The sequence below is a fragment of the Camelus bactrianus genome, chromosome 1 (assembly GCF_048773025.1).
Source record: "Camelus bactrianus isolate YW-2024 breed Bactrian camel chromosome 1, ASM4877302v1, whole genome shotgun sequence".
In the NCBI taxonomy this organism is placed as follows: Eukaryota; Metazoa; Chordata; class Mammalia; order Artiodactyla; family Camelidae; genus Camelus; species Camelus bactrianus.
Genome location: NC_133539.1, coordinates 109,710,785 through 109,734,464, shown reverse-complemented (window position 1 = coordinate 109,734,464; position 23,680 = coordinate 109,710,785). Strand labels below are relative to the sequence as shown.

The window sequence follows — 23,680 nt, the reverse complement described above, 5'->3', positions numbered from 1 at the left end:
TTAGTTTAATCATTCTGGCATCCATACAGCCCAGTCATACCACTGTGAGATTCATGTTTGTCTTTCAGTTCCCTTAATTCCCCACTCAATATGATGATACCAAAATTTCTGGCCATAAATTAAAATTTTCATTATAAGAAAGGAGGTTAGAATAAAAGGAAGACCCAGTGTTACCAAGTAGAAATTGGAATGGTATCTCCATTGGAATGTTATCTGGGGGAAGAAAAATCCCTAAAAAATGAGTGGGCTTAGACAATGATCATCAATGGCTGCTAGAAGAATTACAGGAAAGGCTTTGGAAAACTTTACGATGGACGGATTAGCCTGACAAAATCTGACTCTACTGATCAGCAGTTTGACCACGATATGTCTAGGTGTGTGTGCATACGTGAGTATTTATGTATGTTTAATCCTGCCTGGAGTTCTCTGAGTTTCTTGCATCTGTGGTCTGTTGTATTTGGTTATTTTGGAAAATTCTTGGCCATTTTGTCTTCAAATACTTTTTCTGCTTCTTTTTCTTTTATTTCTTTATAAAGAAATGTATTTCCACTGGTTTTTTTTTTTTTAAGCACTGTTTTTATCACACGTAAGAAGTGAATTATCTATCTCCTTAAGGTAATGTATATAAAAACAAGTAAATTTCTTATTGGTGGTAACTCAGAAAATTTTTTGACAAAAAATGTATTTCACTGGTTTAAAAAAAAAGTATTTTACTTTTAGCATATATAATAATTTAATTATCTATCTCTTTAAGGTTATATCCACAGTCAAGAATTGACTCTAAAAAGCTTTGCTCTTAAAAACAACAATGTGTTTCCTGTGAGTAGTTTGAACTACTCACATCTATCACCATATTTCCTGAAGAGCATCTGTCTTTCTTTCCTTGGTGGAGATGTTAACTACTATTATGATTTTTCCTAGGTTTCTTTTAAGCTAGTGTCCCCTCCTCGTCTTTCCTTTTTCTTGCCACTGTCTTATTAAAGAATTTGGGTCAATCACCCTGGAGAATGTCCAGCAGCTGCCCCTTCTAGTGCCATCTAACTTGTATTCCTATCTCTGTATTTCTTACAAACTGTAAGTCAGTTTTACAGCCTTAATTACATGCAGGTTAACTCTTGGAGGAGAGAGGAGAGACAAGAATAATCCATCTGGGAGTACAAAATATCTATTCTTAATGATGCTAAGTTTCAGTAATGGGTTCAGGAGGTGACAATCTGATCCCCAAAAAGGTAAAGTTCCCAACTTCCCTTTGTTCATAGGGTTTAAAACAGTGATGATCTTTTCATGAATCTATTAGGGGATACAAATATGATTTTCTAATTCCATCATTCCTTCCACATTTATTAGCTGAGATTCTTCTGTAAAGAAACATTTCCATCATCAACCAGCACTACTGGTTACTGCAAAATACAGTTCACGTAGCCAGTTGTCAGAGTAAAGATTACTGGTGCCTTAGTTAACTCACACAATGATCAATTCTTTTTAAAAAAAGTATCATTACAAAGTTGTAGATTTTTACACATTTTTACATTTCACATTTATACACTTCCAATCCACTGTAGTCATTATTCTTTTTGCTGCTCAGTGGTGCCATTTTGGGGAGTTCCTGTCTTTAGCAGCTTCCTTAATGTTTGACTCAGCAAATGTCCCAGGTTTATCTTACACATTCCTGACCCAGTCCTGGAAGCATCTGTTTCTCCAAAGAATCCTATTTTTAATGGGAAACAGTTTTGAAAGGCCACAAGAGGGCACTGAGTGAAGAAGAGATAATTTTTAGTTTACTAAAGAGTAAATGCCAGTGGGGGAGGGTATAGCTAAAGTGGTAGAGCGCATGCTTAGCATGCACGAGGTCCTGGGTTCAATCCCAGTACCTCCATCGAAAAACTAAATAAATAAAACTAATTACCTTCCCCCTGCAAAAAAAAAAAAAAAAAATCTTAAAAAAAAAAAAAGTAAATGCCAGCCCAAAGAAGGTAACAGTTAACTGCCTACAAGAACCTAACTAATCAATGGCACCACTGGGTGGAGCCCTGACTTGCAGCCCACTGTCTATCCTGACAACTGTATTTCTTATTTGTAAGTGACTAAGTCTTCATTATGTCCAAATTATACTCTATGAATGATTATTTTTCCCCCAAATCTACATGTTACAGTATAAAAACTTTCATCAAAATCCTATTCAAAAAAAGGGGGAAATCAGCTCCCATGCTCTCAACTCTAATGGCTGCTAATTCCTGTCATGATCAGAAGACAATGTAAAGTCCACACCAAAGCCCATGAGATCATTAAACGATGCATTAACACCCAAGTCTCTGGCTTCATGCAGCTCAGTGGTTTACTCTCACTAACTGAAAGTCTTCCTTCTAAATCTGTATAGAAGTGATTCAGTAGGTTTTTAAATATAATCTATAGAATTCTCCCCAAAACTAATGCTAGCAATTAAACTTAAAATTTTAACACTCCAATTTTTTAGAATGTTTTATTCAATGCCCTAGAAAGGCTAGTGCTGCACCTGTTGGATACTACGTACATAGCATGGTGCGCGTCCCACAAGTAACTAACCACACAGGACCACGGACAGAGAGACCATCGACAAGTTTAGTAAATTATCTTTAGAATTAAATTAACTCTTACTGGTGATAGGAGTGGCATTGTTGGGTGTGTCGGCTCTCAGATACTGAGTCGTCTGGGTAGATGGCTGAGACAGCCCTTGGGAACTACTGCTGGCACTGATGCTGCAAACAAGTTTTAACAGAGAAATACATGGTGAGTTAGCGTCAATGAGAAATTTCCTCTTTCCATATATACAAAATGCATGGAGCCATTTTAACCAGCTTAAAATCCTAATGGAGATCACAATAATGCACGGATCTCCATCACAAAAGTTCCATATTGAAATTTTAATCTACCTCATAATGTAGAGCTCTATTTTTTCTTTCCTTTTTAGTTCTATAATCATCAGGCCAGTTTTTCATATCAAAGTCACTCACAAATGTGGTATTAGTCCTCAGACACCACAGACAGCAGTTCTGCCTTACACAATGATGTGTTAGGGAACTAAGGGTCACCTCTCAGGAAAAGAGCCCAAGCCATTCAATTAGATTGCTCTTTAAAAAAAAAAAAGTAGAAAGATAGGCCTCTCTTAATGATAGTCCAAAATCAAATGGCCTTCAGATGAGGGGGTATCAAAGCAAATCAAATGTGCCAACAGGCTCAAAGCTTGGGAAGGGGTTTCCTATCTGGTTCAAGTCTGTTTAATCACATAAATTTTGCTTCTTCTACTCCCCAATCCCACCTTTCTAGAATTTATGGAACTTATTAGAAATCTCTAGCACTTGAAGCATTCCATTATACCATATTCTTTAAATAATCAGGAGACCCAGAACGCGGCAGGCTCAAATGACTGCAAACCCTATACTCAAGATTACTACAAATTAATGTCCTTTTATTTTGTTAGTGGACAGCAACCTTATCCCAGATCACCCTTGGGCACATCCCAATTTCACTGCTTCAGCCCTTATAATTCTGCAGAAGTGGAGAGAGAAACGCAGAAATTCAGCAGGAAGAGTGAAATCAAAGAGTAAAATCATCCCTGCCAGGATAGACCTTCCATGCTCCCTTAGCTACAGGATCAGCAGAGGATCCCAACTTTCCTAAATACATAAAATCTTTTAACTGACCATACCCCACACAATAGTTCTGTATTTTCAAAACCTGAAGATTGAAAAAAATACATAGTGACAAAAAGCTGCTATCCAAGAATTGATCTATGTAAGTCAGCCCATGCAGTGGATGTGGGACAGTACAGTGAAGAGACAGAAAGCATAATCTTGAAATCAAAACTGCCAGGACCAAAATTTATTTGCCAGCTGTATGACCTTGGGCAAACTAATGCTTCTGGAGCCTCAAATTCCTTGTGGATAGAATGAGCATAATACTCCCTCCCGACAAGGTTGCTAAAAGAATTACATAAAAAATACAAAAGTAAAGCATTGAAGGGCAGTGTCTTGCCCTCAAACATATATTTACATATTATTAGTAGTAATTATTTTTATTACCACCAATACTATGCACCCCCAATCCTTAGAACCATGGGGCACCTGTTTTCGAAGTTCTGAGTACTACTCAAAGATTACGCTGGGAATCAACGTTGTTAAAAGTCCCTGACTCAATAATGAGGGAACAGAAGCACTACCATCCCCAAAGAGGGGGGAAACAATGGAACGCAATTTACTTACCCGTAAAATGGGATTAAGAAAACCTACCTCCCAGGATCTTTGTGAGCCTCAAGTTGTATAATATACATGAATGTACTACTTAAATATTACCTACAACCAACATACACTGATGGTTGAATAAATACGCACAGACTCCAGATTATTTACTAGTTATTGTGTCTCTCTCCAGTAACTCAACAGCAGGTGGCACTCTTGTACCACCTCAGAATTCCTGAAAAGCCTGGGCACACAAAGATGTTACGAGCTCGTCCGTACTCAGTGGTCCCTACACCTAGCACAGCATTGTTAAATGGTCAGAACAAAGGTCCTTTGAAACCCCAGGCTTACTGTTATGAGAAAAGCAGGGAGCAAGCAGTTGGGGATCCACTCTGATATCTATTAAAGTCCGTATCTACACGGCTACGTCACATGAGGTAAAAGGTGAGACAAAAATGTACATTTGCTAGCACTTAAGAGTTTAAAACTAGTATAGATAAATCATCTCATTTGGCTTTCATAAGCAAGTAAGATTAGTTATGAAGATATTAACCTAGGGCAAAGGTCATCATTTTCCTTAAGGGCACTTATTATAATTTGTATTTTTCTATGTAATTCATTTATTTATTTATTCATTCAACAAATATTTACTGTCTACTACATTCCAGATACTGCACTGGGTGCTGGGGACACAGCAGTGAACATAACAAAGATCACTTCCCTCATGCAGCCTATTCCTACCAGGGATATCTTAGTTAATTTAATGTCTGTCTTGCCCAAGCATACTATAAACGGCACGAGGGCAGGAAAAGTACCTGTTTGCTCACTCCTCCCTTCCCAGCACTTAAGCCAATGCCTGCCACAGGAGGCCTCAAGTGGACCCAACTGAGCCTTAGTGAGAATGCAATTAACTTAGTGAATCAATCAATCAACAAACAAAAAAACACACTTCCTTGGAATAAAAAGCTATAAACCAGACAGAATGGTTGCTTCTGACATGAACTACTGATATCTATTGAAAGAGGCAAAGAATTATTGCTGTAATAAAATGGTCTCCTGCCTCTCTACTCATTCTTCATTCAACGAATTCTTCGTGCAGCATTCATTCAACCGATACCTGTTAAGACACTGGATACAGAAACCAATAAAGAGAAGCAAAGGGGACCCTGTCACCAGTAATGGCAAGGGTGATGGGGTAAAGGAGATAGTGGAAAATGAAGATACTGCCAAAGAACAAGTTCAAGTATCTCACAAAAAAGAGCTGAACTCTCCTACAGCCAAGAGCTAATGGGAAAGACTACAGAGCAGACAGGGTGCAGACCAGCCCTCTGTGGAAGGACTTGGACATGGAGAGAAGCTCCGCATCTCCAGAACAGACCCACCTGGCACAACACAGAGACCAGGAAGATCAGCTCCTATAGCGTCAGGAGGGAAAGCCACACACATGGGCAGGCAGTTTCACTGTCTGCCTCTGACTAAGCTCTGTGTGTAACAGGCCCCTGAGTGTCGGGAACGGAAGAACTCTCCATCACCCCCGTGCAAGGAACTCCACAGAGCCATGGGTTCCATTAAGCCTCACAGGGCTGTTGTGAGGATTAAGGGACTTAATGGATGTAAAGCATCGGGCATACAGCAAGTGCTTTATACAATGGCAATTCTGAGTTATTATAATACTGTTATTACAGTAATGAGTCCCTCCTGTCACTCTGCCCTGGTCCTAGCAACGCAACCCTGAAAAAGTTATTTAACCTCTTTAAGCCTGTTTCTTCACCTTTAAAACAAAGACAGTACCTTACCCATGGGGGGCTGTGAGTGTCAAATAAGACAGTACACTTAAAGTGCTTGGTACAGTACTGGTAAACAGCGTGCAATAAAATGGCAGCCCTTGTTATCTCCGTGGCCCCAATGCAGAGAGAAGACGCAAGTGTCTGTTAAATGCCACTAGATTACTGGATGGGAACTTTCTAGTCACCACTGTTGGCTTGCCTGGCATGTAATAAATAACAGCTAGTAAAAGAGGAAAGAGCTGAAGAAGAACCTGGTCCATCACTGCACCTCTCTGAAATCATAACAATGGCACTTACTATATGCACAGCTTGTTCTAAAAGCTCACAGTATTATTTCACTAAAACTTCACAACATGCCTACCAAGTATGTGCCATGGTCATCTCTTTTCTAGAGATGAGGAAAACTGAGACATTAAGAGGCCACAAAACTTACTCCATTGGGGCCACAAAACTAGTTAAGTAGCACAGCCAGAATTCAGAGATGCTCTGGTTCAAGTCCATGCTCATAACCACTAGGCTGTACTCTGAAAACAAGTGATGCTGAAAGCTTTTATTCAGGCAATGTCTGGAGACCTTTGCCTGAAAACTAGAGAGAACGGGAACATCAATTCATGGGTGGTAACGGATTATTTCAGCAGCGAAGTATATGCCCCAGGGAGTCTGAACTTCTTGTACAGCTCTGGCCTCTGTGGGTTCACAGTCCCTCCCCCTGCACATACGCAGGCATTTGAGGAGAACACAGTTATCTAGACTGACTCCTAAATGCCATGCTATTCAGTGACCTCTAACTCTGCTGTATCCTCCCTCTGAGTCCCATCAAAATGTTCCTGTTACCTCACTTCCCCTTCAGCTCTTTCTCTATCAAACCTGGATCTAACTTCAACACCACCATATATACAAAACATACTCGGAAACATGCCACCTGTGTATTTCTCTTCTTGCTCTGACCTCCCTTCTCCTCTTTCCCCACTCAGATAAAGAAAGTGTAACAGTGGGGACAGATAGCATTTAGGGGTGCCCTGTCCCCTTGTGTTTTTGTTTATGTCAAGCGTCTGCTTACCCACTGCATGTCTGACACATGTAGGACTGGGGAGTCTGCAGGAAGACATATGCTCCCTAACCGGAAAAAGCTTACATTCGAGCAGGAGAGATAAGTACACACACACAAAAAAATGATTTTAGAAGGGAAAAGTACAATAACTACTACCAAAAAGAGAGACAGAGAAACAGAGAGGGCGGGAGAGAGAGACAAAGACAGGAGGGAGAAATTGATGGTTGGGAGACTTAGCAAAGATTTCATGAAAGAGATGGCAAGAAGTGGAAATTTGAAGAATGAACAGGGTTTGGACTAGTGGAAATGCAGGGAGCCCTGTGGGCAAAGGAGAGCATGAATAAAAGTCCTAGAAGGCAAAGCGTACGGCAAAAGTTAGGAACAAGTAATCACTTGACTGTAGCATGAAGTAGGGATATGGTAAGAAAAAGAGGCAAGTTCAAAGAGCACAGAAGGCCCATCTCTTCACAAAGGAGGGAGCTTTGAAAGTCAAGTTGTGAAGCTGGAAATGTCCTCTCGTCAGCAACTGGGAATCACTGAGGAGGGAAATGAGAATCACGTACTGGGAAAATGAACCTGTCTTATCACTCCATGTTTACCTCTCACACTATCCTGGCTATAATGTCCTCTGTGTCACTGAGACTCACCCAGGCTGGGACAAGCACGTTTTCTATTCCCTCACTACAATGCACATGTCACAATCATCAAATTTACAAACTTTCATAATTATGGGTTAATGCCAAAGAGTAAACACTTGAAGTCATGAAGTATATCATTTTTTTTTATTCCCAGCACTTAGCATAATATCTAACCCAGTATATCTCGAAGGCTACACGTTAGAATCATCCAGGAAGCTTTAAGAACAATACTGATATCCAAATGCCACCCAAGACCAATTACTCAGAACCTCTGGAAGATGGAACCCAAACACTGATATATTTTAAAAGCTTACCCAAGACTCTAATGTGCAACCTGATTAAGAACCAATGGTTTAAATCATAGCACTTTCTCAATAAATTTTAATCAACTGGATGGATGCATGCATGCATAATGATGGAGGGACAAACCAGGAGGAAGAAACAAGGCTATTTTAAAAAGATACTAAGAGTCTAGAACAGAGTGATATCAAAGGGGATGGAAAAAACTGATCTCTACTTCCTCCCCGCTAACTAATATACTATAATTTCTGACTTCACAAATTTAAAAAAATAAAATGAGAGAAACACAAAGACAGTAATTCTTCCTTTGGCTAGGGTTTAACCATCCTCCCTCTCCCCCTGCACCACGGTGCACCAGTGTGCATGGATGTGTGTGGGCTCCCATGTAAATGCAAATAACTACTTTTATTTTTTTCCTTCCCCAAAATATGTACGATACCTGTCATCCAGTTCAATCCTTTTCATACTATGAAGGTGCAAAACAGCTAATATTATTGCTACAAGAAATATTACTGCACAGCACACCCCTACGCTGATATAAAACACACGTGTAGAAGTGGTTGGAGCTGCATGTACAGGATCATCTGAAATAAAAATGAACAGCACAGTAAGCTTTTTAAACGAATATCACCAATTGCTTTGTGATCCAATATACACAATGAGAATTCTGTTCTTTGTAAATAAGGTATTCATTTCATGTCCATTCTTTGATAAGATCAGTTACCAGTAGTAAATTCACACAATTTTAAAAATGTTTTTGTTGTAGTTTAAAAAAAGGTAAGTTTTAAATAGAACTATTGATTAACAAGTAAAATCCACAAGTGGTATGTGTATAATAAACCATGTACAGCAGTGCCGTCCAGCTTAGGGAAACGTTCTACGGTGTGCCGTCCAACACAGTAGCCACTGGCCGGCTGTGCCTCTTAAGCACTTGAAAGTAGCTGGTACAACTGAGAAACCCAAGTTTTAATTTTATGTCATTGTAATTAATTTAAACAGCCACACATGGCTAGCAGTTACCATGCTGGACAGCGAGATCTACAGATCAGACCCTTTATATTTCCTCAGCATTGACGCCTGGGGTGGAGGGATTAGACAGCTTTGTTGCCAATGACCCCTGACTCACAGGGGAAGGAACGTGCAACAGAGTGACCCACAAGTTACAACAAACACAGTTTTCATCTTTTTCTCTTTTGAGAGTAACAGAAATTATTTTGCGTATCTGTTTTTAAAGATAAAAGCAGAAAAATAAGATTCATGAAGCAGAATAATATTCAGCTTTATATTTTTCAAAAAAGAGAGCCAAACAGAAAGAAAGCCTCAGAAATAGTGAAAATAATTCAGAGACACGTGTACATACACATGGGGCAACTGAGAAAGAGACACAGAGACAAAGATCCATATGAAATGAGCAGGCAAAGTGGAAGACAGAGAAACAAACAGAAGTGGCGTAACTGGAGGTTCAAGTAAGTTTTGATGCGCACTCACATCACAATCCTACTGAGGAATTTGGATTTCATCCTAAATGAGACAGGAAGTCATTGCAAGGTTTCAAACAAAGGAATGACACACACTGTCATTCTTAAAAAAAGAAAAACAAAGATGACTCTGCAAGTTGTGTGAAGGACACTGGGGAGGAGCAAGAGCAGAAGCAAGGAACAAACTGCGCTACTACAGCGTCCGAGAAAGACAGCAGTGGCTTGGACAAAAGTGTTTTGGTGAAGGTGAGAAGTTCATGGATCGGGAAGCAGAGTCAACAGTCTGCTAATGGATTACCCTCGGAGTAGAAAGAAAAAGAGGAATCAAAGCTTTGGCTTAAAGAATTAAGTGGATAATGTACATTTACAAAAAAAAAAAAAATAGGCAGGCTGGGGAAAGAGAGAATCAAGAGTTCTGTTTTGTCCAGGAGTCCCCAGTACACCTCTAAATGGAGTTGTCAAGTTGACAGAAACACAAGTTTGGAGTTCTGGGGATAGGACAGGAAAAAAGATCAAAGTTAAAGCTTTCAAGAACTTAGAAATAAGACTGCTTTCTAAAATTTAAACTTTGCATCAATAATAAATCAGAACAGATCGATGCAGAGAGACCAAATGGCTTCTAGGGCAGCCGGACTTACTGCAGACTGAATGAAGGCATGACCTTCCTAAGAATGCCATGGGCTGTTCCATCCTGGAGGGAAGGTCCCCAAGGCCGGTGTGGGCAGCACCTATCTAAGCACACTGCAGGGCAGCGGACAGGACAGTGCTCTGCCAGACAGATCCCTCAAATGCACCCTGCCTGATTACCACCAAATTCCAGGCTAGTGGATGCACTGTTCCCAATCCTCACTTTGACATTTCACCCTTCAGGTCTCAGGTGAGATGCCGCTTTCTTCAGGGCGCTGTCCCTCACTCCCTCAGAGGGAGATACATGCCCCACACCTCAGGGTTCCCAAGGTACCTTGTGCCTGCCTTATCACGGCCTGCCACTCAGTGCTGTTAGCACTGCCTCCTGCCTTGTCCATCTCCCCTGCTACAGTAGAAGCTCCTGGGGCCTTACAGAGTCTGCTTTGTTCACAGTTTCATCCTCTGCCTTAGTCACACCACCTGGCACATCACAGCCTCTCAGTAAAAGTTGAATGGATAGATACACAGAAACGGAGGGGAGGAGAGAGGGAGCAAGGAAGAGACAGAGATCAAAGATATGCAACACTCTGTTCTCCTGGTGAGGAATAATATCCTACTAGCATTTAAAAAAATGAGTAAAATCACCAGTTTTAAAAGTAAACTGGGGAGCAGTAATATTTATTTTCTTCTCAAAGATAAATCCAAATGAAATACTCCCAAAAAGCAGATAAATCTCACATTATTTTATCTTAAAAAGTGGTCTACTTTGAGATATCCAGATGTTTTGTGCCTCCTGAGGTGAAATAAAATAGAAAGCACATACTACCATCTATGAAGTATTCTTGCCAAAAGAGTTGGTCTTAAATCTAATCAAGTTTGAAATCTACCCACCAGTTTAGGAGAGAGAAAAACATGTTAAATGACACCACAGGATGCAGATGTGGGAAATTCTATGACATAAATGAATTTCTTCAACAAATAAGTGATATTAAAAGGAAGGAAGTGGTTTCTGATTAATATAAAATATATGTCAGCCAAATAAACACAGCTTGTGTAGGCTTCATCTGGATCCTGATTTAGAGAAGAAACTATACTAAGTTTTGAGACTGTAAGGTTCATTTGAACAGGGACTAGCTATCAGAAGAGGTCACGGAGTTACTGTTCATTGTTCATTCTGTTACATGTGATAAATCAAATCCAAGTGAATAGATGTTAGGTGACTGTGAATTTTTTTTAATGGCCTTTTAAAAATAGGTTCACATTGACATATTTAATGGTGAAATGATGTGATGCCTATGGTGCGCTTTAAAATACTCTATTTCTCCACACCCACCCATCCATCTGAAAAAGGACGAGGGAAATAATGGTACAGGATTGGCTGATGGTGACCATTACTGAAGCAGGGTGATGGCCATGTGGGAGTTCATCAGGGCATTCTCTTGACTTCTGCGTACCTGAACCACTCCCATTTTTTTTTTTTTTTTTAGTTTATTTCCACAATGAGAATCAAGTGACCTTTTAAGATACTATTATCAAAACTATCTTGGGGGAAGGGTATAGCTCAGTGGTACAGTGCGTGCTTAGCATACACAAGGTCCTGGGTTCAATCCCTAGTATGTCCACTAAAATAAACAAACAAACCTAGTTGCCTCTGCTCCTCCAAGAGAACAACTATCTCAGGAAGAGTAAGACTTAATGATGTGTCCATGTCAGAAAAGGAAAAAAGAAGTCTGAGTTATACTACCTTATACAACCATTACCAAAAAATAAAAATCTACTTTGATTTTTTAAACATCTGTAGGTTTAAACAACATGGACTATTTAAGCTTGCATTTTCACCTGGATGAAATTAGCTGAGGGTTACATCCAGGCCACAAATTACATTTTCTAACCTTCTACTAAACAGATGAAGATCTTACACATATATCCTGCTCATACTTTAATTATGACCACTCAAAATGGTATAAATTCTTGCTTTTGAAAGTTTTTATATCATTTACAAACAATGTATGAATTTTTTCTTCACAAAATTTTCAATATTTCAATAGTGTCATCTGAATATATCAATCTCCCAAACATCAGTGAAATAAATAGCAAGGCATCATTTAATCTTTTGACGAACTGGAAACCATAAAGCCTCCAAGCTTCATGAAATCATGTTCCTTTGCAATCAACCACTTTTCATCCTTAATGATGGAAAAAGACAATACAGTAGCACTTACAAATAGTTCTGCTAGTGTTTTTGTCCAAGGCTGAAGTTTTTACTTCTTCAAGTTCTGAATTAAAAAGGAGATAAGAGATGCTTTAGAAATTCTTTCTTTTCCATGAAAATCCTTAAATACTATAATTATATTTTCTGAACTTTCTCTAACAGTTTTGTGTTCTAACAGAACACTGCCTGAACTAATTAACAAAGTTATTTGTTGCAAGATAATAAATGCTACATTACTATTCTGATAATCATCACTACACTCATCAATCAATGGTCTATGCCTGTATGAGCCAATGGATGTTACTGACAGATGCTCAATGAAAAAGGGTTTCTATGGTCAAGAAGTCTAGGGAAAGTTACATACTATAACCTCTATGGTGGTTCACAGTGCACATTAGCAGAAGGTAAAGGCTCTAAGGAGTTTTAAGAGTAAGGAAACTTGCCTGATCCAGTAATTTCCATCCTCATATGATAAAGGAAACTTTTCTTGCCAGTAACATCCATTAACATTCAGTAAAGTACAGGTATGTTTGCTGTTGCAGGCAGTTTTCAAAATGTAGTAAGTTGCGAAACCAGATAAATATATTAGGATTCACTTACAAAAGTAAGAGTCACGAACATCAACTAGATGACTAGGGTGGAAAGTATGACCACTAAATAAAAAGGGTGGTACTATATTAAACTGAAGTCTAAAAGAGAATAGAAAATTACATCAGCTATTAATTTTCACGCACATATTAAACAAATAGAGAAGGGAGGGGGATCATTCTGAGTATCAGCTGACCATGGCCCTAGTGGATACTAGCGCTGGCGGGCTCCACAGACCCCACTGCGCCCAGCCCTCTTTCTGCCTTTAGCACCAACAGATGAGCAGTGGTGCAGTCACCGTTCACTTCCCTAGGGACCAGGAATCGGGTGTTCGACGCTCCTCGCTGACTGGCTGTGCAAGCTTAGGTGGTCACTCGTGGGCCCAGGCTCTTCATATCAATTATATAATGACTTTGAACTAGAGTCTCTAAAGTTCACTTTGGCTTTAAAATTCCATGAAAGTAGGTACACAACTGGATACACAAGAACTAACAAATGTACCAAAACACCAATGCTAAAAGGGGTTAACTTTTCATTTTAAAAATGTCCACTCTGGATAAAGAAGTTGTGATGTGTGTGTATATATATGTAAAATATATAACGGAACATTATTCAGCCATAAAAAAATAAGGAAATCCTGCCATTTGCAACAACACAGATGGATCCTGAGGGCATTATGTCAAGTGAAGTAAGTCCGAAAGAGAAAGACTATGAGATAACTCTATGATCTCACCTATATGTATGCGAAATCTAAGAAATTAAGAATTTTTTAAAAACTCATAGAAAAAGAGATCAGATTTTTTGTTAACAGAGGCAGGGGGTGGGGAGGGAGGAAAAACTGGAGGAAGGTTGTCAAATGTATAAACTTCCAGTTACAAGATAAATAACATATAATGTACAGCATGGTGACTACAACTAACACTATATGTTAATTGTATGATGCATGTGAAAGTTGTTAAAAGAGTAAATCCTAAGAGTTCTCATCACAAAGAAAGTATTTTTTTCCCTCTCTTTTGTTTTCTCTTTCTGTTGTATCCATATGAAATGATGGCCGCTAAGTAATCTTACTGTGGTCATCATTTCACAATGTACGTAAATCAAAACCACTGTGCTGCACACCTTAAACTTACACAGTGATGCATGTCAATTATATCTCAAAAAAACTGGGAAAAATAAATAAAGAGAATAATTGTTTATATTTGTTCTAATTAAAAGATTAAGTTGAAGCTTAAAAAATGCCCATTCTACTGCAGTACAACTTTTTTACTGACATGTATCTGGACATTAGCCATTAAGACACATGTGCTGGCCTCAGGGTTTTTGATAACACACAGAACTAAACTCAACTAGGAAATGTGTTAAGAGACGGTCTGACAATGAAGCAAGAGCATGGGTCTGCATCTCAGCTGTACCACTCAGCTGTCTGGCCTTGGCAAGCTGGTTGGATTCTCTGAGCCTCAGCTTCCTCCTCAGAAAATGGAGCTAATGAGAGAATCTACTGCTTAGAGTTGTAAGGACTAAATGGGTTTAATGTGTGCAAAGCACCTGGAACACAGCAGTCACTCAGAATTTTAGAGGGGTTTTCTTTAGCATTTTTTGGCCTACCTTAGCTACTAACCAACTCTACCTATGTGACCTTGTAAATTCAGGTCACTTTTACCTCTCTGGAACTTAAAGTCAGTGGGTTGGACTAGATAACTTTTAAGAAGAACTTTAAAATTCTTTGATCTATGATCTGGAACTCTTTCATATCCACTGTAATTTTCTGAGTAACAGATTAGTCAAAACAAAAACTACTAACATTTATAAGTACCCATATACGGTATTCTAAGCTTTAGGCTGGCTAGATTCAATTAATCTAAAATCAACCAACTGACCTCTTTAAACAGGTTATTGTGCCATTTTACAGATGAAAACACTGAGATTTAGGTTAAAACACTTGTTCCAATATTCTGTCAACAGCAGAGCTGTAATTCTAATGCAGGTCTTTCTGGCCCCAGGGCAATGCTTCTGCATTACAGTAATTTATAAAGGAAACACAGTTAACACTCTATTACTCAGGGACCCTAACAAAATTACCTGATTTCTTTACCTCTTCAGCCACTTTAGTGCTACTTCACATTCTTAATGGAAAATGTCCTTAGCAATTCTGATCAAAGATTCTGAGAAAGCAGGGACTGAGTGGGACCTGAGTGAGATTCCTGGCAACAAGCTATCTGGTGATTATCTTGCAATTTCATCTGTTCGTGCTCTCTCTTTTCTCATTTGCAACCACAATCAAGCTTTGATCACAAATCTGTAAAGATGACAAAATCTATTTTTGACCTTCTCACATCTATATAAAACACATACTTTGGTAAATAAATTCCTTACTTTTGTAGCACATTTTCCTTCGTTTGAAATTTAGGACTGTAAAGTTTTTTGAAGAATTTACTGTCAAGTTGAGCTGCATTAGTATCATAACCTCAGAATCTACTTTGCCGGTACAGGAAAGCTCGACCCGAAACACTGTTTAAAAAAACAGAAAAGAGAAAAATATTTTAATTTTCTAAAAATCAACATTAATGCCTGTTAAATAATTTAGAATTTATTTTTGTTGCAATGAAACTAAAAATAATACATTTACATAAAATACGAAGGAGAAACTTGCAGAGAACTTATCTACAGACTACACAGCTTTGGACATTAAGTGCATTATAGATACAGAAGTTAGCATTAAAGAACAAACCAAGACAAAGGAAGAGAGTTGTTTTCAACTTCTGCTCATGATTCTTTTTTTCTTTCTTCCTTCCTTCCTTCCTTTCTTTATAAATCTATATTTTAAATTGGGGGAGGGAGTAGGAAAGAAAGCACCCCCTCTACCAGGCCCTACTCAGTGGCAGCTCCTTGTTCCACAGGGTTAAGGAAGACTCTGAGGAAATAAAGGTTGTTTGGAAAACTCCAGGTGTCATTGCTTTGTATGTTGTGATGGGCAGAAGGGATGAAGCGAAGTATGAAGGCCCCTCACACCCTCCGTCCTGCCCCAGGCTAAGTCCTGGAACCCAGGGGTGGAGAAAGCACCTCTTCCACTCCTGCTTCCTTCCCGGGACCGCTGCCGGCCACGCAGCACTAGAGGAGGACAAGCAGGAAGAGCGACGCTCATGCCGATCAGCTGGGCTCGGCTCCCTCGTGATTTTTAACGTATCCCTTTGTCTCCCAAGTCCCCTTATTGTAATACAGTAAAGCTACAGAATCCTAAGGCAGGCCCTGCCACCTCACTAGTCACATCAACAATAATAACAACAAACATTACCGGATAACAAGGAAAGACAATTCACCATCAAAATGCAATCATGTATTTATTGCTCTTAATGAAGAGATTAAATAGAAATCTGTAAACAAAACTGATAAATTTTCAACTATGTGTTTAAAAAAACTTCTCTAAACAGAAACTGGATTTAATCAGTTATTGTAGCAATGGGATAACATTGCTTTGGTGCACTTAAAAAAGTATCTCTGTTTAAGATTCTTTTTCTACAAATTTAGAATGTATCATTCTACCATCTGTATCAGTGTATGAGCGATGTGCATTTCTGAACTTCTTTACTGGCCCATGTAATAATAAAAATTAACCAGCCTTCCCATGCTTGCCTAAAACTTAGATTAATGTATGTCCCTAATAACAGTGAATAAGACTGCCAGAAAAAGTTCCATAACACTGGGGCTTATACCTTCAAGTTTTTTAAATTTTCATTTGTTTAAAATCTCACACCTCTGGAACTTTTCTCAAAAGGTTGGCTCAAAAGTAGTTAAATTGGTGCAAATATGACAGTTAAATCATTGACTCAGACCTGTCCTGAGTGTCTATCCCACTCCAGATGCTATGTTAGGCACCGAGGGTAGATAACAGAAAAAGGCAGCTCCTGCCCTCAGAGTGGCCACAGGCTAGTAGGGAGAGACAAAGACAAAGAATTACAAGATAATGTGATAGCTCTAAACAGTGAAATACAACTCCTATGGGGCAGGAAAAACAGAAGAGTTAACAACCGGAGGGAGAGGAGACAGAGAAAGGAGAGTGCAGATTTTGAGGTTTGCAGAATATTTAGTATGAACAGAAACTCACAAGCAGAAAAGATGAGAAGATGGCTCCAAATACAGAGATGAGCATGTGCAAAGGCACGGCTCTCAGAACTGCACGTAGCATGTCACCGCCGGACACTGCGGCAAGTGCAGCGACTAGGCTAGACAGGCAGGCAGGGGTGAGCACAGCACAGGGGCTGGCGAGTCTGGAATGTTGATGGGTTGATGGGGGTGAGGTACGGATGAGCTTTATGTCATGGGGTCAGAAGTGAGTGTTCAATGATCATGGGGGCTGCAGTGGGGAAATTAATGGAAGACAAGTAAGACCAGCCATGGGGACCTAGGAAGGGGCCAGCAATGCATAAAAGGAGATAAAGAGCTGAGGGCGGATAGTTCTGGAGGGGATGAAAAAGAGGGGCTGGTTTAAACAGTACAAGTAATGACTATTTATAAAAACTACTTTTCAAAATACTTACACATCGGATACCTATGTGTGTGTGTAGATACACTACGTATCAGTAGTTAAACTCTTCTTTGAGGGTATGGGGGACATAGATAAAAACAGTATGTTAAATTCTGTCATTGAGACTCACCTGATAAAGTGCGTGGAACTTCCCCCTGAGCAGAAATGTTGACCTGGGGCATGTCCATAGCCACAAAATTGTCTACTTGGAACCCCAGCTTATATTCAACCTATAACATGGAGAAATAAACAAATTGGATCCATGGTAACAGAAAGGGCACTAACAGCTTGATTTCGCTGATTAAGTCATTACCTAATGACTGCGTGAAGCTTTCACATGTACAAATAATCTAGCTATTTTTTTAAAAAGTCAAAATTGTCAGAAACAGTCCTAGGAATGTTCTTTTTTTTTTGCCCCAACAGCTGAAGGAACCAATCCAGGCAAATTCAATATACACAAAGTAGCCAGAGTGGGAATCCAGCTCTGCTGAGTCTGATTCTAAGACTTCCCCCCCAGACTGTGCTGCCTCTCATATGATCCATTGGATGACTGTTTTGGGGGTGTGTTTGTTTGGTTTTTTTCCTTCCGGTTTTATGGAGATATAATTGGCATACATCCCTGTGTTAAGTTTAAGGTTATAGCAAAATGATGTGACTTACATACATGATGAAATGCTTATCACAGTAAATTTAGTAAGCATCCATTATCTCATATGGATACAAAATTAAAGAAATAGAAAACATTTTTTGTGATGAGAACTCTTAGGATTTACTCTTAACAACCTTCATATGTAACATACAGCAGTGTTAATTATGTTTATCATGTCGTACATTATATCACTGGCACTTACTTATCTTCTAACTGGAACTCTGCAGTGCCTTCTGACTGCCTTCATCCAATGTCCCCCATCCCCACCCCGTCTCTGGTAACCACAAATCTGGTCTCTTTTTCTATGAGTTTGTTTGCATATTTTTTGTTTTTAAAGTATAACTGACCAACAACACTTTGTTAGTTCCTGTTACACACAACACAGTGATTTTCTTCTACACATTTCAAAATGATCACAGTAAGTCTAGTTACAATATGTCACCACAAAGATATTATTTAGTTATTGCCTATACTCCCCACACTGTAAATCTCATACCCTTGACTGCTTTTTTGCAACTGTAAGTTTGTGCCTCTTAATCTCTCCCACCTATTTCTTCCTCCCCCTCACCCCACTAGCCTCTGTTAACGTTTGTTCTCTGTATTTATGACTGTTTCTATTCTGTTGTGTTTGTTCATATGTTCCTCAGAATTTTTAATTGGATAAAAATTCAATCTAGTAAGCCACCCTCTATTTCATGTCCAGAGCAGTACCACCACTCTCCTATAAAATCTACCATCTAGGATTCAGAAATCCTGCTGAGAACTATAAGCCATCGACGGAAAAGCCCTGGAGAGGCAGATAGGTATGAAGAGCCAAGGAGTTAAGGTGTATAATTTACAGACCATGACTAGCCACCAATGTCTTCTGCAGCTGATAAAAGCCAAGCTCTGACTGGTGGATGAAGGTCTGTTCTACAGACCCACTCACCCCACAAGCAGAGTCCAAGGCACAAGTTTCTCATAGAATATCTATCCAAGCCACATTCTCTAGTTCAGCTTTCAACATTAAGAAAGCTTATGTTTGGATGCCCATCTAACCTCTGTATCTATATCTCAATTGATTCAGAATCCAGAAAAGGAAGAGAGGTGACTAGGAAGGCAATCCTGGAACACCTGGCCTACAGAGGTAACTCAGTAGAACCAATCAGCACCAATAAATAAATACAGCTCTGCTGCTAGAAATGTTCATGAAAGAAACAGCTCAAACTACAAAGCAACAGGTGAAATTCAGAACAGCTGCCACCTTCAACACCTTCAACAAGACCTTACGTTGTTACTCTCAGGACATGCTACTCTCTGTCCTGCCCTTGGGAGTCTCAGTAAGAATGGTACCCATCTCCCATTCAGAGGTCACAAGGGCAGCTTTGGTGGAGGCTGGGATTGGCAGAAGCCAAAGGGTTGTGGGTTGGGTTAGGAAAAGAGCAGCATGAAAGAGATTTAAGAAACCATTCTTTATGAAACTTAACTAGGAAGAATGGAACCAGGGGGCGGGGGCAGGGGCAGGGTGCAGATTTCAAAGCCTTTCCTTTTTTTTTTCACTAGGAGATACTCAAATGTGTTTATATGCTAATGAATAAAACCAACAAAATGGGATATAACAAAGATGAAAGGAAACAGGAATAGAGTAACCTCCCAGGCTATAAGAGAAAGGATGGACACTCAGGCATCAGCTAGGTCAGAAGATGTTTAACCCATGGATAAGAAGAAGGGTTCAGTACACAGAACATTAACTTCCCCTCTGGATTTTCTTGCAAACTCTACTTTAAAGCCCCTGAACACTGGAAGGGTATGGAAATACTAAACTTCTGCCTGACAGTTAAGACAGGTATACAAACAATTGTTAAAGGCTGTATTGGGTAAGTGCCATGTTCACAGCAAAGGAAATGCTCTTGCTGCTGCACATCAGTGACTGACTTAGTGGTACCTTAGCTACAAGTGTTCACTATCACCTTAGTATGCCGCGATACTGTCACTGCCACCAGGGGGTGCAAGAGAGCTACGGCCCAGCAACTTTGGGCCAAGAACGAGCAGGCTTCCCTGCAGCACTCACTAACATTGAGAATACACTGACTACATCCCTATATCCCTGCTATCTCTTTTAACAGGACAAGAAGGGCAAGTGCATGAAAAAAATTAAGTACAGTCAGCAAAAACTGGACTGGAACCGTGAGACCGAGGGACCATAAGGTAAATTATTAACTTCTCCAAGTTTCAGTTTTTATAGAATGAGGCTACTACAAGTTATGAGGATCAAGTAGGATAATTAATACAACACAGCTGTCAGTCTGGCACAGGTCCCCTGATAAACACAGACCCCAGTGGCATCAGCAGTCATTCCAGAGAAGCCTATGCCCCACTGCACTTCCCCATAAGCACCACCCTACTCCTGACCCCAGAATTCTGACACCAGCCTTCCTGTGTTCTGCTAAGAACAATGCTGCAGCCCTTCTGTTTTACCCCCTTCTTGGGAACCCCAATATTCTAAACAGCCTCCCACACTCTCAGCCTCTTCACAAGTGTCTTACCCATCATCTCCTGGCTTTCCAGTCATTCAGTTCCTACAGCCTCCGCCTCTCAGTGCCTAGGCAGTAGGGTCAGCATTCTTTTAGGATCATTACATTAGGTCCTTTCTACACATCCCTTCCTCATGCAAACTCCCCTATACTCTGAAGCTCACAGCTTCTACTCATAATGACTACTTCTCATGCCATCAACATCACTGACACACGGGACTTGCAGAGGCCTTGGTCCTTGGCCCGTTTTGTCTCCTGCCATCTGCCTGGTGGCTTCAATATTAACTATTCGGTATTCCTATGTACTCAAGAATTGTTCCATAACCAAAACAAATGCAAAAACCCCACTCTACCAAAGATCCCATCAGTACCTCTGATCCCTACAAAAACAGTTCTTTGTCTCCAACACTCTGATTCAACCAACATTTATAAGCCCAGTGCTGTGCTCACAGATGGGATGCAACAATCAATAAAGCTATTTCCATCCTCTTCTGGTTGGACCTGGTTTCACTTTCCCACAGCCTGTGCCCCAAAGAAGATTATGTTACTGACACAGTTACATTGTCATCAGGACCCTGACCACCTCCCACTCTACTCCTGCTGCCCAGCACTGCTGGAGGAAATCACATCCCAGAAAGAGAAAGGGGTCTTAGACAAGGATGACCCCCAGGCTCAGGGCAGGTCCTTAATCTTGCTCAGCAACCTTTCCTCACCGACGCCTCTGTCCCTCGTCTCCTCACTCCAAATCTCACAGGATCCACCGCTTCACTCCTGCTGTCCTCCCCATTTCCCTACTTTCAGACAATGCCCTTGTCCTCTTTGGCTGGCACACAGGAACCCCTCTTTTGCCTTTTTTCCAGCACCAGGCACATCTGTGAGAGCACTCAACCTCTGCACTCCAGTCCTAAGGAGAGATTTACCCTCCTCTCCAAATGATAAGCCCTTCTCTCCCAGAACACTAGGTTCACGCCCACTTCACCACCAAAGGGGTCTTGCATTATCAACTGATCTCTCTCACTCTCCTGCATCTTCATTCTCTCCTCTCGTATGCCCAATCACCTACCAGACATAGCTACCTAATAATCTTACAATTCTGAAATGTAACAGATTCAAAACCAAACTTACGCTTCCCCTGGAATAAAGACTTTTCTCAGCTACTGCAAGCAGAGGCACAGCTAGCCAGGGACCAGAACTCCTGGGGCAGCAGACAGACAGTGAGCGGCAAACAGGGTCAAAGGCCCCCAGTTGCAGTGCTGAGGGTGGGGGACAAGAATAGCACCCGAGAGTCTCAGTGTGGCAAGAGGAGGGAAGGGCAGGAGGGAGAGAAATGAGCCTGTGAGTGGAGCTGGGTAGAGTTAGGAGAATGGGGAGAGGTGGCAAAGGGGCTGGGTGAGATTTCTGGGGAAGTCCAACACTTTGGCCAACAGCAACTTGGAAAACTAAGAAGTGTGGAAGCATGATGCCTGTCCCTTGCTCCCGCCCTTTTTAAGGGATTGTCTCAACATGTAAGGCATTCCCAAGGCAGTTGTCTTCTTCCTCCAGAATCTTTAGAATATAAAATTTTAAATTGCAGTTCCTGGTATTAGAGAAGAAAATGTCAATTATTAAAGTCCAATTTTCTCTCCTTTGGCATGTATCAATCTATATGGAATCTCACCTGCCAATGATTCTTTGAAGAAACAGATCTGCTCTAAAGCTAGCATTTATAATCTACTGGAACAAAGGAAATCTGAGCAGCAGTTGTTTATCAGAAAAAAAGAATGAGCCAAAAGACTTGAGAAGAGAAACCAGAGAAAATATAAATATTTGAATAAGCTAAGAAATAAACATTTTTGGTAATCTTCCCTTACTTAGAAGTAAAAGGCAATTGCAAATAGGCAGCTGATGAGTAAAGCCACTTCCTTTTGGAACACAGTACAAGTTTAAAGTGAATACACTTGCCTACAGCCAAATAGCCTTCTAATTTCTCTGAAATTACCAAAAGTGCTGCCTTTCTCATAGAAAACCCACTCTGCAGGGAATACGGCAGGCTGGCCCCAGGGGCTGCTGTAGGAACTCTGGACAAGTTCCCTGCAAACTCTCCAGACAATGATGAAGAATTCCTGAGACCAGAGAACAGCTAGGGGACGGGAGCACGTAGGGAGCATTCTGCTACATTTTGGTGTATTTTTGCCTTTCAGCTATCTAAAATACCGACTGACACTTAACAGATGCAGTTGCATGGTTTTTTCTGGATTCTGGAGAACGCTAAGAAATACAGAAGAAACCAATTATCTGTTAAAACCACCAGCAGTCTTTTGGTATTTCTGGGGAGTGTGTGGTCTTGTGAAAGAGAAGCAATACCAGAGTTCTCATCCCATCTGGAAATCCAATTAACCCACTGTATCACCCACCACTCACTAAAGCAGTGGGACACACATGCCAAGAATAAGACACAGCTCCAGCCTGAGAAGACCATAATCAGTTTGGCAAGACAGAAGAGTCACATGAACACTGGAGAACAAGTACTACAAAAACTTTGATGATGTATTAGAACTAATATATCTACAATGTGAAGTGACATATCAAGGAGCCTAGAAATCTTTGGAAGCAAATATTTCATCTTCTGGCAATTCTTAAAAAGCAAGAACTGTGAAGTGCTACAGCCTGGGAACCACCGCCTGCTCCTGAAAGTCCCTGACTGCATCCCAAAGCCAACACGATCAGGTGAAGAACTCACTGCTGTGTCTCTCCTACCCCTTTGCATGACTTTCCCATTTCAAAAATACATATATACACATACATACACACACACGCACATCTTACCTGTGCACAGACTATCTTTAGAAGGGGAGACCAAAATCAGGTAACAGTGGATGCCCATGGAAGGTGAGCTAGGTGGCAGGACTGCTTGGGGATGGTCAAGGAAGATGTAAGGAATTTATTTTCTACTGTGTACTCTTTACGCCTTTTGAGTTTTTTACCATGTACATATATGGAATACTCAAAAGATTAACTTTTAAAATAAACAAACTTCAGTTAATTATCTGTGCTAAAATCACCAGAGATTATGACCTAAAACTGGAATTAGGAGCTGCTATAGAGGCTGAACCTGGAATTAA

At 40.3% G+C, this 23,680-nt stretch overlaps 1 protein-coding gene across 2 annotated transcripts in view; it reads right to left on the bottom strand.

The window, feature by feature from the left end:
* RYK (receptor like tyrosine kinase) overlaps positions 1-23,680 on the bottom strand; it is a 95,456-nt gene that overhangs the window by 34,586 nt on the left and 37,190 nt on the right. For both annotated transcript variants that reach the window (XM_074371054.1, XM_074371060.1), the window contains exons 3-7: positions 17,548-17,647; positions 15,269-15,403; positions 12,318-12,371; positions 8,430-8,574; positions 2,635-2,735 (exon numbers count right to left, since the gene is read on the bottom strand). In XM_074371054.1, the coding sequence (XP_074227155.1) occupies positions 2,635-2,735; positions 8,430-8,574; positions 12,318-12,371; positions 15,269-15,403; positions 17,548-17,647 (535 nt within the window). The remainder of the gene's footprint in view (positions 1-2,634; positions 2,736-8,429; positions 8,575-12,317; positions 12,372-15,268; positions 15,404-17,547; positions 17,648-23,680) is intronic.